The sequence below is a fragment of the Neovison vison genome, chromosome X (genome assembly GCF_020171115.1).
Source record: "Neovison vison isolate M4711 chromosome X, ASM_NN_V1, whole genome shotgun sequence".
In the NCBI taxonomy this organism is placed as follows: Eukaryota; Metazoa; Chordata; class Mammalia; order Carnivora; family Mustelidae; genus Neogale; species Neogale vison.
Genome location: NC_058105.1, coordinates 57,483,966 through 57,504,013, shown reverse-complemented (window position 1 = coordinate 57,504,013; position 20,048 = coordinate 57,483,966). Strand labels below are relative to the sequence as shown.

Genomic DNA, 20,048 nt, shown 5'->3' with positions numbered 1-20,048 from the left:
TTATGTTACAATGCTAGAGTATTTTAAAACAGTATGGTACTGGCACAAAAATAGATCAAAAGAACAGAATAAAAAGCCCAGAAACAAACCAACAATTACATGACTGATTAATCTTTGACAAAGAAGGAATGAACATCCAATGGTAAAAAGACCATCTCTTCAACAAATGGTGCTGGGAAAACCTGATAGCAACATGCAAAAGAATGAAATTGGACCACTTTTTTTACCATACATGAAAATAAATTCAAAATGTAATAAAGACCTAAATGTGAGTTTTGAAACCATAAAAATCTAGAAGAAAGCACAGAAAGTAATTTCTGATAGTGGCCACAGCAATATTTTTCTAGATATGTTTCTTGAGGCATGGGAAACAAAAGCAAAAATAAACTAATGGGACTAGAGCAAAATAAAAAGCTTCTGCATAGCAAAGGAAAGGATCAATGAGACTAAAAGACAACCTGCAGAATGAGAGAAGATATTTGGAAATGACATATCCAATAAACAGTATCCAAAATATACAAAGAACTTATAAAACTCAACACCCCGCCAAAAATAATCCAATTAAAAATGGGTAGAAGACATGAAGAGACATTTCACCAAAGAAGACATACAGATGGCTAACAGACAGAAGAAATGATGCTCATCATCAGTCATCATCAGGGAAATACAAATCAAAACTACGATATACCACTTTACACCTCTGAGAATGCCTAAAATCAAAAACACAAAAAAGAAGTGTTGGTGAGGATGTGCAGAAAAAGGAACACTCTTGCACTGTTTATGGAAATGCAACTGGTGCAGCCCTTATGGATATCAGTATGGAGACTCCTCAAAACATTAAAAATAGAATTACAAACCAAGAAAGACCCTACTGGGTATTTACCCAAAACTACAAAAACACTAATTCAAAAGGACAAATGCACCCCTATGTTTATATGTGCATTATTTGCAATAGCCAAATTATGGAAGTAGCCCAAGTGTCTATTGGCTGATGAACGAATAAACAAGATGTGGTATAGATATACAATGGAATATTATTTGGCCATAAAAAAGAAAGAAATCTTGCCATTTGTGACAACATGGATGGAAATAGTGAGTAAAATGCTAGGCAAAATAAGTCAGTCAGAGAAAGACAAATACCACATGATTTCACTCATATGTGGAATTTAAGAAACAAAATAAATGAGCAAGTGAAAATAAAAAAGAGAAAGACAAACCAATGAAGAGAGTCTTAACTATAGAGAAAAAACTGATGGATACCAGTGATCAGACTGTGGATTTGATGGGCACATGCTAAGAGAGTAGTGTACAAAAACAAGATAATTAGAAGTAAGAGACCCTACATGATTGGCCATCATTAGGGTATAATTACAAAGTCATCAGAAAGTGATAAAAACTTTCTTTCTGGGAAAAAAATGCTCATTAAGTGAGGCTAAAGATAAGGAGAAAACACCATTAACTTGTGGTATGTGGCTACGGACAGAAAACACACGATTCTCAATAGGAAACAGACTCTTTTAAAAAAGAAAATGAGGAATACATGAAACTGTTCCTCGTTGTTTAAGACATGACTGACTATCTGACTATGTAAAAATACTAAGGAAATCTATAAAAAAAAATCCCAAGTACTAAAAAGTGAGTTCAGCAAGATACCAGGATACAACGCAATGCATAAAACCCAACTGCCTATCTTGATACCTAAAATGAATATATGAAAGTCAACATTAAAAAGAATGCTACCTATAATTGCCCCAAAGACAAACAACTACTTAGGTATACAATTAACAAAACATGCACAGGATTGGGATGCTGTAAATTACACAAATCTGTAGAAAGAAACTGAAGTCAATCTACATAAATGGAGAGACATACCCTTGTCAATGAACTGGAAGACTCAAAATAATAAAGGTATCAATTCCCCCCAAGTTGAGTTACAGTATTAATGCAATTTCTATCAAAATTCCAGCAACATTTCTAAACACAGAAAAGCTTATTAAAACATTATATGAAATGGCACAAACTCTAGAAAAGCTAAAACAATCTTGACAAAAAAGAATTAATTTGGAGTAATTATTCTACCTGACTTTAAGTCCTAATATATAGCTGCAGGTATCCAGACAGTGTGGTATTGGTTTGGGAAAGACATACGGATTAATGGAACAGAATATATAATCCACAAATAGACCCATCCAAGTACAGCCAACTGATTTTTGACAAATATGCAAAATTAATTCAGTGGAGTAAAAACAGCCTTTATAACAAACTGCGCCAAAGCAATAGGATAACCTTAAGTTAAAAAAAATAACACTGACCTAAACCTCACACATGTACAAAAATTAAAGATCATGGGCTTAAACATAAAACTGTAAATTTTTTTTGAAAAAATAAGAGAAAATATTCTGGATCTATACCAAAGAAAAAAGTGATAAATTTGGACCTCATCAAAATTTAAAACATTTCACCTGCAAAACATCCTGCTTAAAGAGGATGCCAGACAAGCTACATACTTAACGGAAATATTTGCAAACTATTTACCTAACAAAGGACACATATATAAAACATATAAAGAACTCTCAAAAATCCAGAGGAAAAAGCCAATCCAATTAAAAAATGAGCAAGAGATATGAACAGATTTTCAACAAACTAGATGTAAGAATGGCAAAACACATGAAAAGATGTTCAAAATCAACCATAAGAAAAATGCAAATTAAAACTGCAATAAGATATCACTACACGTCTATCAGAATGGTGAAGAAAGTAAAAACACCAGATGCTGAGAAGTATGTGGGGAAACTGAATTATGAAATTCTGATGGAAATGTAAAATGGTACAGGTCCTCTGGAAAACAGTTATTCAGTTTCTTTTAAAACTAAACACATAATTATCATAGGACCCATCAATTACACACTTGGGTATCTATCCTAGACAAATGAAAACATATGTTCACACAGAATCCTATAAACAAATATTCATAGCAGCTTTATTTGTAACAGACAAAAGTGAAAAAAGCCCACATGGTCTTTAATAGGTGAATAAGTAAACTTTGGTATATTCATACCATGGAATACTATTAAGCAGTAACAAGGAACAAACTACTAACACATGCAACCACCTGGATCAATCAGATTAACTGCAATGAGTGCAAGAGCCAATGGCAAAAGGTTATCCTGTACAGTTTATTCACATAACATTCTCAAAATGACGAAAAATAGAGCTAGAAAAGAGACTAGTGGTTACCAATTGTTAGAAATTGGGAAATGGTAGGAAGGAGATGATCTATGGTTATAAAATGGAAACAGGAAAGAACCCTAGGGTGATGTAACTGCTCAATTCTTTAAGTTGACTGTGGTGACAGATATATGACCCAACATATATATTAAAATTACACAAAACTAAACATACGCTCATACCCCACCTCCACAAAATGTAACATTAACATCATCAGTAATGTATATATAAAAAAAGCAACGAAAACAAAAAGCCAGGATTGTGTACCATATTTTTCATTATTTACAAAAGGGAAATCCAAAAGATTTTTTGATGTAGCCAACAAGAATGTCAAGGATCTATTACACAATGATACTCTCTTTCTTACATCAATAAAGAAAAATAAAAACCATATGACCATTTCAATAGATGCAGAAAAAGTATTTGACCTAGTACAGCATCCATTGATGATAAAAACTCTCAAGAAAGTAGAGATTGAGGGAACATACCTCAACAAAATAAAGGCCATATTTGAAAAACTCATACCTAATATCATCCTCAGTGGAGAAAAATTGAAAGCTTTTCCTCTATAGTCAGGAAATAAGACAGGAATGTCCACTCTCACCACTGTTGTTCAATACAGTACTGGAAATCCCAGTCATAGCAATCAGACAACACAAAGAAATAAAAGGCATCCAAATCAGCAAGGAGGAAGTCACTATTTGCAGATGGCGTAGAGAAAACACTAAAACTGCACTAAAAAATTGCTAGAAATGATACACAAATTCAGTAAAGTCGCAGGATACAAAATCAATATATAGAAGTCTGTTGCATTTCTGTACAATGACATGGCAGAAAGAGCTATCAGGAATCAATCCCATTTACAGAAGCACCAAAAACGATAAAATACCTAGGAATAAACCTAACCAAAGAGGCCAAAGACCTGTACTCTGAAAACTGTAAAACACTGATGAAAGAAATTGACGATAACACAAAGAAATGAAAAAACATTCCATGTTCATGGACTGGGAGAACAAATATTGTTAAAATGTCTATATTACCTAAAGTAATCTATGCAGTACATGCAATTCTTATCAAAATAACAACAGCATTTTTCACAGAACTAGAACAACCAACCCTAAAATTTGCATGTATTCACTAAAGACCCAAAAGAGCAAAAAGCAATCTTGAAAAAGAAAAGCAACACTAGAGGCATCACAATTACAGTCCTCAAGTTATATTATAAAGCTGTAGTGAGCAATACAGTATAATACTGGCACAAAAACAGACACACAGTTTAACAGGACAGAACAGAAAACCAAGAAATGGACCCACAACTATATGGTGAATTAATCCTCAACAAAGCAGCAAAGAACAGCCAATGGAAAAAAGTCTCTTCAACAAATGGCGTTGGGAAAGCTGGACAGCAACATGCAGAAGAATGAAACTGGACCACTTTCTTACACCATACATAAAAAGAAACTCAAAATGGACTGAAGACCTAAATGTGAAACCTAAACTATAAAAATCCTAGAAGAGACCACAGGCAGTAACTTCTCTGACATCTGCCATAACAACTTTTTTCTAGATAAGTCCTCTGAGCCAAGGCAACAAAAGGAAAAATAAACTATCAGAACTATATCAAAATGAAGTTTCTCCACAGTGAAAGAAGCAATCAACAAAACTTAAAAGGCAACCTACAGAAAGAGAAAAGATATTTACAAATTATATATATATATATAATATAATCTCATATATATATATATGTGAGATAAAGGGTTAGCAATCTAAGTACATAAAGAAATTATAAAACTCAACACCCCCTCAAAAAATAACCCAATTAAAAAATGGGTAGAAGACATGAATAGACATTTTTCCAAAGAGTACATCCACATGGCCAAAAGACACATCAGAAGATGGTCATTACCACTTACCATCAGGGAAATGCAAATCAAAACTACAATAAGATATCACCTCACATTTGTCAGAATGACTAAAATCAACAACACAAGAAACAACAGGTGTAGTGAAGATATAGAGAAAAAGGAACCCTGTTGCTGTGTTGACAGAAATGCAAACTGGTGCTGCCATGGTGGAAAACAGTATGGCAGTGCCCCTAAAGGTTAAAAACAGAACTACCCTAGGATCCTGCAATCACACTACAGGTTGTTTACCCAAAGAATACAAAAACAATAATTTAAAGGGCCATGTACCCCTATGTTTAGAGCAGCATTATTTACAACAGTTATACATGGAAGCAGCCCAAGTGGCCATCAACTGATGAATGACTAAAGAAGATGTGATACACACACACACACACACACACACACGGAATATTATTCAGCTATAAAAAAAGAATGAAATCTTGCAATCTACAATAACATGGATGGAGCTGAAGGTTAAAATGCTAACTAAGCAGATTAAGTCAGTGAGAGAAAGACAAATACCATATGATTTCACTCTTATGTGGAATTCAAGAAACAAACGAGCTAAGTGAAAAAATAGAGAGGCAAGCCAAGAAACAGAATCTTAACTATAAAGAGCAAACTGATTATTACCACAGGACAGATGGTGGGGAAATGGGTAAAATAGGTCATAGGGATTAAGGAGTGCGCTTGTGATGAGCACCTGCTGAATTATGTAGAGAATTGCTGAATCACTATATGGTATACCTGAAACTAATATAAAAGTGTATGTTAACTGGAAAATAAAAACTTTTAAAAAAAATGAATTTTCTCACTTAGAGACACTTAGAAATATTACTTCCCAATATTCTCTCCTGATTTTTGAAAATATATCCCCAAAGGTTATGAGCAATTATTTTTATTTCAAAATTATAATTTTCCATTTTGCTACACTAAATATTATCTAAGAAGAGTTAGAAGAACACTGGAGTAGAATTAAATAATCCTGGGTTTTGATCTTGGGCTCCACCACTATCTAGGCTACATGTGGTCTTGACATTTTTCAAGCCATGTGACTTTCAACAAATTAATCTCTATAATGAAGATTCTATAAAAACTGCAACTAGTACTATCCACTCTATCCTAGCACAGGATGGTTGTGAAGAATCAAGTCATTAATGTAGCATGTTATTATCACCATTATCATCTAAGCAGAGAAAACCGAAAGTTATATTTTTAAAAAGGCAAACCGTCTTATCAATTGACTTTTGGCAACCAACGTCATATATTGGCTTCTTCTGAACAGATGTGAATAAGAAGGCATTAACTCAGTGTATCCTAAATAAATACTTTTCATACCTGGCGTAACAAAACACTTCCACGTGTTGAATGGTTTTGTCCTTCCTGCTAAGAGCAATGGCTTCTTCATTTTCAAGAATCTGCTCTTGCCATGCTGGGCTTTCATTCACAATGTCATCGTTTTCCTAAATAAAACCCAGATGAGAAATTTTAATTAAATTGCACAATATGAACCTCTACTTTTTTGTGAAAATGTATACCTTTCTCAATTAATGCTTTGCCTTTGATGCCATCAAAATTCTGAAGTGACTCCAGCATAGTGTGCCATCTTCAAAGGAAAGAGAAGAAATTTGTGTAAAATCCTACCCTATCAAATGCTAGCTCTGGTTTACACCTTTCTAGCAGGATATCTAACAGTTTGGTGCAGTCACTGGATGTGCCTATTTTGACATTATTTAAGAACTAGGACAACTAACCCTCTTTCTGCTGAAAATCAAGTGTGTCTGGTATACATATTACTTGTTATTAATAAAGATTTTGCATTTTGTTATCCAAACGCAGGCTCACAATTACTTCCTTCTACTTTTAGGTCTATGAAGGTTAGTCACTAGCCATGTCAAATTTTGATTATATGTAAAAGTATATTTGAAAAGTATTCAGCCCACTATAACTGAGGACTGTATAATAATCAACCTCTGAATATTCTATTCTCAGAAAGACAATAAAAACAATAATGTATGATAATGTATGTAAACTTATAAGGGTGGAAAGTGGTCCTTCAAAAATTTTAACAATTCCAAATTACATTTTAAGGAGATAAATTATATATACAGCAGTATTTGAATCCAGGGGATTTCTGGAAATGTCAAGATATGCCTTTTCCAAATGTCAAGGATCAATTTTTAATCTGTTTAAAATTTTAAAGTATTCAGTACACATTTCTCAGAGAAAAAACTTTTTGAATATACGTTTTCAAAAAACTAGTAGTGAAACAAAAAAACTAGTAGTGAAACAAAAAGTAGTGAAATATAACTACAATATTCTTTGTTTTAAGTAAATTCACTTCAACAAATTTCTAAACTTAAAGATTTCATAAAGCAATTAATTATTTTAAAAGGCTTTTTTTCTCAGGGTACCTGGGTGGCTTAGTCAGTTAAGCATCTGACTCTTGGTTTTAGCTCAGGTCATTATCTCAGGGTCTTGGGATGAAGCTCCAGTTAAGGCTCTGTCTCAGAAGGGAGTCGTCTTCCCCACTCTCTCTCCCTCTGCCCCTCCCCCAGGTCATGCACTCTCTCTCTCTTAAATAAATCTTTAAAAAGGGCTTTTTCTCCTGAATTTAACATTTTAAACTGTAGCAAAATAGGGTAGACATCTCTTCTTACTAAGTGTAATTATTAGATTATGTTAAACATACTAACATAGGTAGAAAAGGAGGCGAAATACAGAACTCTGAATGTGTAGACATGGGGTTACCAACCTGAAGAAAAGATGGTGGATCAGCAGACAAAGAGTGAAGGGGAAAGGATATGGTGAAAGAGGATGCTGGAGTAGAAGAACTTAAAAAAATATTTTTCAAAAATATTCAATATTTTTAAATATTTTAATATTAATATTTTAATAGATCTAATGTATTATCAAAATTTATTTTATAAAATTCCCTTTACTCATCAGAAGTTTTCTATTCAGACAACCAAGGTATATCTGTTGTCTTTGTTGTGGGCATCTAGACTAAATTTTCTCATGGAAGTGCTAAATACACTAAGATAAACCTTACACATACTTCCTAAGAATAGGTTCAAAATAGGGTTTCTGATCAACACAAATACATGAATATTTAAGGCACATACATAAAATAGTTAAATGTCTACTAGTAACATTTACTTTCTTGATTTATAAAGTTTGTATTACATGCAATATTATTTTCCAAATATTGCTTGTTTTTCCATACTCTCACTTCACGCAACAGTTTTATTCAAACTGAATCTTCACTGCATCTTCAACATCAATGTCTTTGTCATGACTAGAAGAACCTTTTAAATCACTTTCCATCAATTAATTAGTACAACTACAATGCTTATTGTGGTGCTTGGCACATGGTAAGTGTTTAATAGTCTTAGCTATATTATTTTCAGCTAACTGAATACAATTTTCTAGAATATATCATACTCCTTTCCCATCTGTCTAAACTCTTGAGATACAGCAATTTTTGATTCAATGTATGATGCTCTCAATAGAAGTTCATTTCAATCCACATGTACCATTCACATAAAATTTGGACAATTTTTTAATCTTTCATAAAAATCAGTAAACTCCATGACATAACCTACACCCCCTATTACTATGATGTACAGGTCCTCTAAAAAACTTCCTTACAATGATATCCAATAGTTGTAGTAGGGAGATCGAAAAACTTACCAAATTCGTATTAAATTTTTCCTTGCTTTTTGTTTTTACTGATTCCGTCAGGTCACTTCTATAAATACACAAACTACCAATGACTCAGACCATTTCAAAGTAATGTATTTCCCCCTGAATAGTTGTTTTTTTTTTTTCTCAAAATATACTACTGAAAGAGCAATAGTAATATGTGAGATTTTAGAAGGACTAAAATTTTTTTTCTGAAAGGCTATTTTGGAGAAAAAAATCTTGCCTTATATTTGGGAATGTAATGAGAAAATGGTATCAAGTATATATGATGTACTCTTCAGCCAACATATCTAAGTATATTTAAAAAGTAGTATCTATATTTTGAAAGCATTGGAAGAACATTAACTAAAAAGATGACTACATAATTTTTCTTAAATAAATAAATAAAAATGAGGCATCAATCCTATATTACAGAAGCTTAGGGTTTTGTTTTGTTTTGTTTTTAGTATTTTATTTATATATTTGAGAGAGAGAGACAGTGAGAGAGAGCGTGAGCGAGGAGAAGGTCAGAGGGAGAAGCAGACTCCCCATGGAGCTGGGAGCCTGATGCGGGACTCGATCCCAGGACTCCAGGATCATGACCTGAGCTGAAGGCAGTCGTCCCACCAACTGAGCCACCCAGGCACCCCAGAAGCTTAGGGTTTTATTCAATGTAGGGTAATTATGTGATACCAAATACAACCTAGTAGATTAAAAATCAACTAAAAAGGTTACCTGGTATTCCTTTAGCCAGGACAGTATTCCTGAAAAGCTAAAACTGGCCCAGTTTCCTCCATAGTAGCTTCTTCTGTAACAATAAAAAAATAAGAGTAAAGAAAAGGTATAAAAATTAAGCCACTGATCTCCATCAGCAAACCACCCCGTACCCTTCAAATCATTTCAGTATTGTCACCTCAGAGTTCAAAACATAATTGGGATGCTGGAAATACTAGGCTGAAATAAAAGTTGGCCTCTCCAAACCCAAAGTTAACTTTCCATTGTATAAGGAAAAAAATCTCTTTGGTCTCCTTAGAGCTTTCGCCACTGATCAAATGCCACTGACCATGTGATTGTGAACAGCTTGATATGGGCATTGAGCAAGGAATATAAACATAATTTGACTCCTAGGTTACAACAAAATGGCTGGGGAGAAAACCCTGGTAGATCTCAAGGAAAGCCAATGGAAAAAACTACTAAGTTTTCTGTAAAAAACTAAATATCCACTGTCCCCACCACCACCAAACCCATAACCCATGCCAACATACACACGCACACACACACACATACATACATACAAGTGGCTACTCTAGAGGTAGTGGCCCTGTGTTATTCTTAGCCTTCAGGGCCAAAAATAAAAGTAGCTTCTGGGACACAGTTATTCACTTTTGTAGTAAGTAAAACAAGAACAATATTCCCTGCTAATAACTGGGTGAACTATTATTCTTCATTCTATAATCCTGTGAAGAACATCCTTCGGTTTTAGAGGACCCAGAGGTCTCCTAACTAGGATCAGGTAAACCTTGTAGACATTGGAGTTTTTATTAACTTCCTTAAGTAAGAGACTTGGGGCAACCAGAATTCTCTAATTCAGTACTACATATCTGTACTGGGGCTTCCCAGTTCTTATAAAACTCTTCACATTTATTCTTTGTATTATGAGCCCCAAAGTACACTCAGTTCTACCTACAACATCTGATTCTGGGGTAGGAAAGATTCTTGGTTTTGTTTTGTTTTGTTTTTTTAAAGATTTTGTTCATTTATTTGACAGACAGAGATCACAAGTAGGCAGAGAGGCAGGCAGAGAGAGAGGAGGAAGCAGGCTCCCTGCTGAGCAGAGAGCAGAGAGCCCGATGCGGGGCTCCATCCCAGGACCCTGGGATCATGACCTGAGCTGAAGGCAGAGGCTTTAACCCACTGAGCCACCCAGGTGCCCCGGTTTTGTTTTGTTTTTGTTTTCACTTTGCCTTCTCTGTATTTTTCTCTAATGAAATAAAAATCTATAAAGGCTCTTTTTAAAATGAGATGAAAACTAAAACCTTTAATATCCAAAATCACTCATCCATAGTGCTACTGGAGATCCCCTCAATCTTCTGATATATTTCTCCTCAAACAAATGTTGACAGGCCTGCAGAACAGTCAGACTTAAGGTTTAAGTATTTTACCAATAATCACTGTTATTGCTCTAATAGAGAAAATGGTTAAGCTGAGTATCTGTGAAAATAGGTCTATTAATACAGATTACCGCTTTAGTTATAATTTGACAGTTCTCTTGAAGATAATGCAAATTCATTCACCATTCAAAATCTCTAATGGCTTTAAAATTTAGGTAGATTTTCACTTATATTAACAATTCTAGATGGCCATCCTTGCTAACATGTTGGGATCAGGAGACATGGAAGCTCTGATCCCCTGGGTCAGAGAAAACCGTGGAAGGAGAAGGTGGGCAACAGCTAGTATACAGAAGAGGGAGGAGTGAAGACAGAGGAGTGTTATAACTAGTGGTATTTCCTATAGAAATTTATACCCTCTTCTCCCTTGCCTGAGAATAATATACACTTCTGCCATCCCTTCCCACACTCTAAATATAACACTCAACAAACTAGAAAACATCCAGTGATATTAAAAAAAATAAAACAACTGTTTTTATATTTTTTGTTAAGATATTTAGATTTCTTTTAAGCCACCTTATAGTCATAAATAAGAAGCTCTGACCTTTGGGTAAAAGTTTTAAGATTGAAGTCAATTTATTGGATACATCAATTTATAAGTAATAAATATACATTAGAAATCTGACACTAGGATAGACAAAGGTTTCTTAGATAACACACAGCAATAAAACTACTAGTAAAGGGGAATTCATGAAAATGAAAAAGTTCTATACTAAATAAATCATAAAAATGAATGGGTTAGCCACAAACTGGAAGAAAATATAAAACATATCTGACAAAAAGACTGGTATCCAGGATATTTAAAGATCTTTTTCAACTTAATAATATGACAAATATTCAAATTTTAAAATGGGCAAAGGGCTTGAACAGATGTTTCATAAAGGAAGATAGATGTGATTAATGAGCACATTAACAAGGTGCTCAACATCATTAGTCATTAGATAAGTACACATTAGTCTATGGCCATACCACCCTGAACATGCCCAGTCTCTGTGATCTGGGAAGCTAAGCAGGGTTGGGTCAGGTTAGTACTTTGACGGGAGAGAAGTACACATTTAAAAAAAAAACATTAAAAATGAGGGAATTTGGGTAAATTGGAAGGGGAGGTGAATCATGAGAGACTATGGACTCTGAAAAACAATCTGAGGGGTTTGAAGTGGCGGGGGGGGTGGGAGGTTGGGGTACCAGGTGTTGGGTATTATAGAGGGCACAGTTTGCATGGAGCACTGGGTGTGGTGAAAAAAATAATGAATAATGTTTTTCTGAAAATAAATAAATTGGAAAAAAAATTTTAAAAAATGAAAGTAATGAAATACTACTACACATCCACCAGAACAGTTAAAATTAAAAGGCTAACAATACCAGGTGTTGGTGTGGATGGCCAGAATGCTCATACTTTTTGGTGGGAGTGTAAAATGGTAAAAATACTTCAGAAAACTGGCAGTTTCAGAAAAAAACTAAACATGTATCTACCCTATGATCCAGTAACTCCATTCCTAGGTATTTACAAACCAGGAAAGTATATGTTCACAAAATACTTATACAAGCTTTTTCATAGTAGCTTTTTATTTTTTTTAAAGATTTTATTTATCTGAGAGACAGAGATCACAAGTAGGCAGAGAGGCAGGTGGGGGGGGGGCGGTGCAAAGCAGACTCCCTGCTGAGCAGAGTGTCCGACACAGGGCTCCATCCCAGGACCCTGAGATCACAACCTTAGCCAAAGGCAAAGGCTTTAACCCACTGAGCCACCCAGGCGCCCTAGCTTTTTTAATAGCTCTGAACTGATCAGAATTCAGATATCCATCAATGGGTGAATGGATAAATAAGCTGAGGTATATCTATAAGATTGATACTATTAGCCAACAAAAATGAATACTGGTAACAACAGAGATGAATCTCACAGCTTTTACCCAAAGCTTTTACCCAAAAAGAGTACATTCTGAATGATTCCATCTATATGACATTCTAGAACAAGTTAATTATAATAAAAAATATCTCAAGAATGACTGGGTGGGAGGAAGTGCAGGATTTGACTTGGATGAGGCATGAGAGAACTTTCTAGAGCAAAGACCATATTATTTTATTTCAATAAGATTCTTAGTTACATAAGTGTATGCATTTCCCAAAACTTACTTAAATGGCACACTTAAGATCTGTGTATTTCACTGCATCTAATTTTACCTAAAAGAAAAAGACCCATAAATATTGAACTTAATAATGTCAATGCTGAAGTGTTCCAGACTAAAGTACTGTGTACAACTTACTTTGAACTATACAAAAGACAGAATAATAAATGGAAAGAAATATGAATACATGGGCAGTGATATAATAAAGCAAATACAGTGAAATGTTAATAGTAGAATCTAGGTAGTCATAGATATTGTACTATGAATATAGTACAATTTTTTCAACTTTTCTGTCCAAAAATTATAATAAATTATCAGGAAAAAAAAGTAACCTGAGTTTTCAAACATGGACCAAGATGTGCCAATTTCCACAGTATTTTCTGATATTATCAAAAGCCAAAAAATAGTCTAAAAGAAAACCATCTTGCTGTTTCTTTCCATTATTAAATGACCTAAGGTCAGTTCATGGTCAAAATCTTTTTTCCCCTATATTTGGTCATGTTTTCTGAGAGCTAACTGGTTCTAGTATTTTTCCATGTAGCTCACATTTTCAACTTTTCCTGTTGATATGCTCTTAACCTTAGCAGCTGGTGATCTGATCCAATGTACATAAAAGGTGAAACATGGTTTTCATTACTGTGGTACTTCTGACAAAAGAGGGTAACATAATTATTGATAAACTCACTATAAAAACAACACAGATTTTTATTAAGTTCATTTGGTATTTGTAAAGTTCTAAGTATGGTTTGTAATACCCCTTAAAGAGAAAACAAAAGACTTTAGGTATCAAAATCAATATGGCAAAAAGAAAATGAAAAAAATCAATGTAACATTCTAATATGCTCCCTAGGAAAACTATTCCAATGAAATAGTAAAAATTGAAGTTCACCAAATATTTTCTTAAATTTTATCTTTAAAAATACAGCTTCAGAACTATGACAAATTCAAGTTATTAAATATTATTTCTACTCTCTTGAGAAGTGTTTCTGCAGGGAATAACAAAGCTAGGTTATGGTTATTATTTTTAAAAACCCATAGATTCAATTTATTTTAAGGACAAAATGAGAACTTCCTAACATTAAAAAAAGAAAAAAGGGGAATGGAAGATTTTCTGCCAATTTTGTGTCACAACTGCCTCTGTACATCAAATAAAGGAAAAAGTAGTTGCTGTTTTTTAAGATTTATTTATTTATTTATTTGACAGAGAGAGAGAGAGAGATCACAAGTAGGCAGAGAGGCAGGCAGAGAGAGAGAGGAGGAAGCAGGCTCCCCGCCAAGCAGATAGCCCAACACAGGACTCAATCCCAGGACCCCGAGATCATGACCAGAGGCAAAGGCAGAGGCCCACCCCACTGAGTCACCCAGGTGCCCAAGGAAAAAGTAGTTTATGATGAAGGATGATGTGTATCTCTAATGCCAGGGAATGCTATTTTATATGGTAAAAAGAGTTCCTTAAAACTAGAGTTTCTTTGTGGAACTAGAAAAAGACTGTTCATTGTATTTAAACAGCAAATATAAAACTAATGTCTAGGGTGGCTAGATGGCTCAGTCGGTTATGTGGCCAGCTCTTGATTTTGGCTCAGATCATGATCTACTGGGGATCGAGTTCCAAATCTGGCTCTGTGCTTGGTGGGGAAGTATGCTTGTCCCTCCCCTTCTACCCCTCCCCACCATTTATACATGTGTGCTCTCTCACAAATAAATAAATCTTTAAAAAAATGAAACTAATGTCTAAAGTCCTCTAAAGTTTCATGACAATTAAGTGACCTAAAATTTTCAGCTAAAACAGTAAAAATCACAAATGGACATTTTTATTTTCAAAGATAAAAAAAGCCCAATAATCACAACACTGATGTATAGCTCTCCACTGTGTGAAATGTTGACGTTAAAACTATAGAAAACATGGTTTTAATCTTTCTAAAGTTTTACAAAGCTTACTTAGCATACTGCCTAAGTTTTTCCAGATGCAGAAAGGAAATGGTTACACAATTATCTCCATTAACACCAACCAATAAAACAGAAAAAGATAGCATTAAAATAATAACAAGAGATTCCTCATCCTTTACATAGTATTTAATATTAAAGCAACATCATTTTGTTTCATGTCTACTAACAAAAAGAAATACATTGTGGGTATACATAAAGAAAGGTGAGCTACATGAGAAGGCTGAGTAGTAAACCTATTAATTAGAGCCTATTTATTAAATCCTAACAATCTTCTTTTCCATTGTGTGTCATAATTACAATTCAGTGTTGAACATTCAGCAACACCCATAGCTACATGATGCTAAACTGCATACTTACAGGGAAATGGCTTCTGTAAGCAAGGACAAGAAGATTAACAAAAGACAGAGCTACAAATATTCAGGCACACAGATCTAGGAATTGTTTTAATTATTAAAGAACATAGGAGTTAAAAAGGGAAGCACCACAGATCAACCTCTAGGCCTTCCCTATTCTATATTCACTGCTCCTAATCCCATTTCCTTATATAGTAGTAATTCCACCCCTTCCAATGACAGCATTTTTAATTTTTTGTTTTTAGAACTGTTTTCACAACTATTTTCTCATGGATTTTTCCAGCAATCTTGTAAAGCAGGTATGGTATTATTTTACAGATGAAGACACTAGGACGGTCTATGTAGAAATTAAGTCACTAGTTGAGGGCCACACAACTGCAACTGGTAGAAGTGCAGTTAAAACTCAGTTCTGCTAAACCCTAACCCTATCCATTGGAACATAATCCCAAATTCTAAACTGGCTCAGATTATTTAGTCCATAGGATATTATATTGTACTTGTGGTTCAGTGAAGCCAAACACTTCAAATACTTGTGGTAAACATAGCGTAATGTATAAACTTGTCAAAAACCATCAAACCATATATCTGAAACTAATTTAGTGTTTCAACTAGACTCAAATAAAAAAAAAAAATGGCACCTGGCCTGATTACTAAAGTCACCTTTTCCAAAATGTATCCCATTAATAACATGGACTATTAATAGATGTTCCAAGGGGAGAGGAGGTACAATGACAAAATAAATTTGGAAAATTCTAGGTTTTTAACTTAAACCACCAAAAAAATGGTTTATGACAGAGCTTCTCAGCACCATTATGAGCTGTATGAGAAGACTGAGTATTAAACATATTAATTAGAGCCTTTTTATTAAATTCTTGGTGTTTATGTCTGTTCTCACCAATAGGAAAAAAAATTAGTCAAGTGATGAACATTTCTTCTAAAAAAAGCATTTGAAGGGAGTTTTCAACAAAACATATTTTGAGAAATGCTACCTTAACACATTAATGACAAGGATAAAAATAGGATAATACGTATTATAGTGCTTGCCATTTTCCATTCATTACCACTTAATGTTCACAAGAATCCCAAGAGATTGGTGCTAAAAACATACCCATTTTACAATTAGGAAAAAAACAAAAACAAACAAGAAGTTGGGGATCTTGTTTATTTAAGTCACTCAGATAGGAAATGGCCTGGATTTAACCCCAGGCCATATCAGGCCCCAAAGTCTAAGCTCTTTCCATTATAAAGACGGTCTTCTATAATCTATAAGATTGTAATATTTAAAATTATAAACATAAGCATATAACAAAACCCAAAATCTAACTTACTATGAATAAAGGCAATGGAATCTGTTTACAGACATTAGACAGAATGAAGTCTAATTTTTATTTTGCTTCTCCAATTCATCTGGATAATGAAAATGGGAAAATAATTTCATGACTACATCTACTCTAATCTCAGAGCAGGAGAGACCATTCATTTCCAGGACCTAAAATACAACCAATTTTTTTTTTTGCATTTCTCAACTTTAATGTGTGCAAATACTTTTCTGTATATGATAAAAGTAGGAAAATAACAGTGTGGCATGTCTACTACTATTCACTTGCCAGCTATTAAAGAATACAAATATACCATATGCATTAAGGGAATTATTCTATTTCAATTTGATTGGAATACTATAAAGAATCATGACATGTTTCTACTTTCCTAGTTGACAAATAACTGAACAGACTAGGGAATATATTGGATTTACTCCCCACACAAATTCTCCTTTACTAAACCTGATACACAAGCCAGCCAAGTTCCTTTCACCATCTACCCATTCCAAGATCAAGGCAGGTGGGCCTCCTTGGTAGAGTATGCAGATGTAATTCTAACATTAGAGAGGATGATCAGGCCCTTAAATGGTTTTAAAATCATCCCATGAGGCTACATTAAGTTGCTCCAGCAGTCAGATCAATCTTCCAGAATGAAATACTCCCAGGCTGAGTAATTAGGGCTGGAGAGAGACCTTCCTATGTTGACAGTTATTAGCCACTGACATAAGGCCACCCACTCAAGTACATTTTTACACAACCAAACCAGGTAGATGAGTAAGTATTATACACAGAGTGCCCTGAATTCTTGTTCTTCTCTGTGATCTCATCTATCCTTACTGACTCAATTATCGCTTCTCTGCTGATGACTTACAAATTGCTATCTCCAATCTGAGCACTTCTGGTAAGCTCCAGACTCACAGTTTTTTGGGTCCGAAAGTACAAATGAGTCATCAGCTTACTGGACAAATCCATTTTAACCCCAATTAATTTTAATCTCTACATGATGAAAAGACAAATTTATTATCTTTTACCCACCCTCATGTATCCTACTGGGCTTTTGCAGTAACTCTTCAAGGTAAGTCACATACTAGCCACATTTTAGACTTGAGGAAAACAACTTAAATCACATAACTAATCACTGATAGAGACACAATTTAAATCAGGTCTCTTGGCCATCGAGTCCAGTATTTGTGTCCAATTTGTGTCCAAACAGATAAGCTGTTTTCCAACCCTACAGTTTATCGCAGAGGAAGAGTGCAGGCTTTGCTATCAAAAGGACCTGAGTTTAAATCCTGGTTCTTCCCCTCATAGACATGTGACATTAGAAAAGTTATTTCAATTCTCTTAATCTGTTTCCTCATCTGCAAAAGGGGAAAAATTATATTTCTCCTAGAGAAGTATATTTTAGAGAAATTTTAGAGAAATGTAGTAAAAATTTAAAAACTTAATATTCATAAACTACCTAACACAGTACCCAGCAAATATTCCATAAATGGGAGCTATTATTATTATATCACACCATCTCTAATAGCAAACAACATGTTGAAAGCTAGATTAGGTTAAGCACATTAAAATCACTTTCACTTATAAATTGGTGCCACAGACATCATGGTATCTCTTTATAGTGGGAGAATACGGAAAGGAGGAAACTAGGGCAACACTTAATTCTTTAATATCTGATATACGTTTTTTCTCATCACCATCGGAGAGCACTGTTTTCTTTCTTTAGCTAAATAATAGAAGGGAGAGGACTCCTGCAAGATGTTAACAAAGGAAGATCCTCAATTCACCTCTTCCCACAGACACACCAAACCTCCAACTACATATGGATGATTTCCCTCTGAAATATATTTGAAAACAAGATGAACAGAATCCACAACAAAGAATAAAAAAGCCACAACCAGATGGCAGGAAAGTCAGAGACACAGTATTGCCACAACCCTACCCTGGTGCTGGGACACACAATAGAAAGGTGTCTCACAAGTCCAGTGCTTCTCAATATGTACATACTAATAAGCAATAACTACTTACTAATCAATAATTACTTTAAATACAAATGGACTAAATTATCTTAACAAAAGACTGAGTGGATGAATGGATAAAAACATAAGACCATCTAGGGGCACCTGGATGGCCCAGTCAGTTAAACATCTGCCTTCAGCTCAGGTCATGACCTAAGGGTCCTGGAACTGAACCCTGCATCTGGCTCCTGCTCAGCAGGAAGTCAGCTTCTCCCACTCCCTCTGCCCCCTTCATGCTCTCTCTATTGTCTCAAATAAATAAGATCTTTTTAAAAAAGCAACAAGACAAAACATAAGACCATCTATATGCTGCCTACAAGAAACTCACTTCTTATAAGACAAAGACTGGAAGTAAATTGATGGAAGTATATTCCATGCAAATGGAAACAAAAAGCTGCTATATCTGTACTTTTATCACACAAAATAGACTAAAACAAATAATGTAATAAAAGAAACTATGAAGGTGTCAATCTAGCAAGAAGACAGAACATTTATAATTATATATGCACCCAACAGAGAAGCACCAAAATATATAAAGCAAATATTAGCAAACCTAAAGGAAAAAATGGCAACAATACAATAACAGTGAGGGACTAGCACCCCACATATATCAATGGGTAGATCATCCACACAGAAAATCAATAAGGAAACACTGGCCTTGACTTACACATTAGACTAGGTGGACTTAATTGACATATACAGAACATTCATTCATTCCCAAAGCAGCAGAATACACATTCTTCTCAAGTGCATGTGGAATGTTCCCCAAAACAGATTACATGTTAAGACACAAAATAAGTCTCAGTAAATTTAAGAAGACTGAAATTGTATCAAACATCTTTTCCAGCCACAATGTTATGAAACTAGAAATCAATTACAAGAAGAAACCTAGAAAAAAGTCATGAATATATGGAGATTAAACAACAATGTAGACAGTAATTTCTTTGACTTCAGTCTTGACAATATGCTTTTTAGATCTGATTCCAAAGGTGATAGCAGCAGCAAAACCATATAAACAAATGGATCTACATTAGATGAAAAAGCTTATGCACAGTGAAGTAAATCATCAACAAAATAAAAAGGTAATCTATTGAAAGAGAAGACATTTACAAAAGTATATCCAATAAGAGGGTAATATCCAAAATATCCAAACTCATACAAATTAACACAAAAATAGCAACTTAACTAAAAATGGGCAGAATACCTGAACATTTACCAAAGACATACAGATGGGCAACAGGCACATACAAAAAAGCTTAGTATCACTAACCATTAGGGAAATGCAAACCAAAACCACT

General features: G+C 34.3%; 1 protein-coding gene across 1 annotated transcript in view; it reads right to left on the bottom strand.

Moving 5' to 3' along the window:
- CHM (CHM Rab escort protein) overlaps positions 1-20,048 on the bottom strand; it is a 236,081-nt gene that overhangs the window by 164,276 nt on the left and 51,757 nt on the right. Inside the window, exons 3-4 of the mRNA XM_044234493.1 lie at positions 9,552-9,624; positions 6,471-6,595 (exon numbers count right to left, since the gene is read on the bottom strand). Of these exons, the coding sequence (XP_044090428.1) occupies positions 6,471-6,595; positions 9,552-9,624 (198 nt within the window). The remainder of the gene's footprint in view (positions 1-6,470; positions 6,596-9,551; positions 9,625-20,048) is intronic.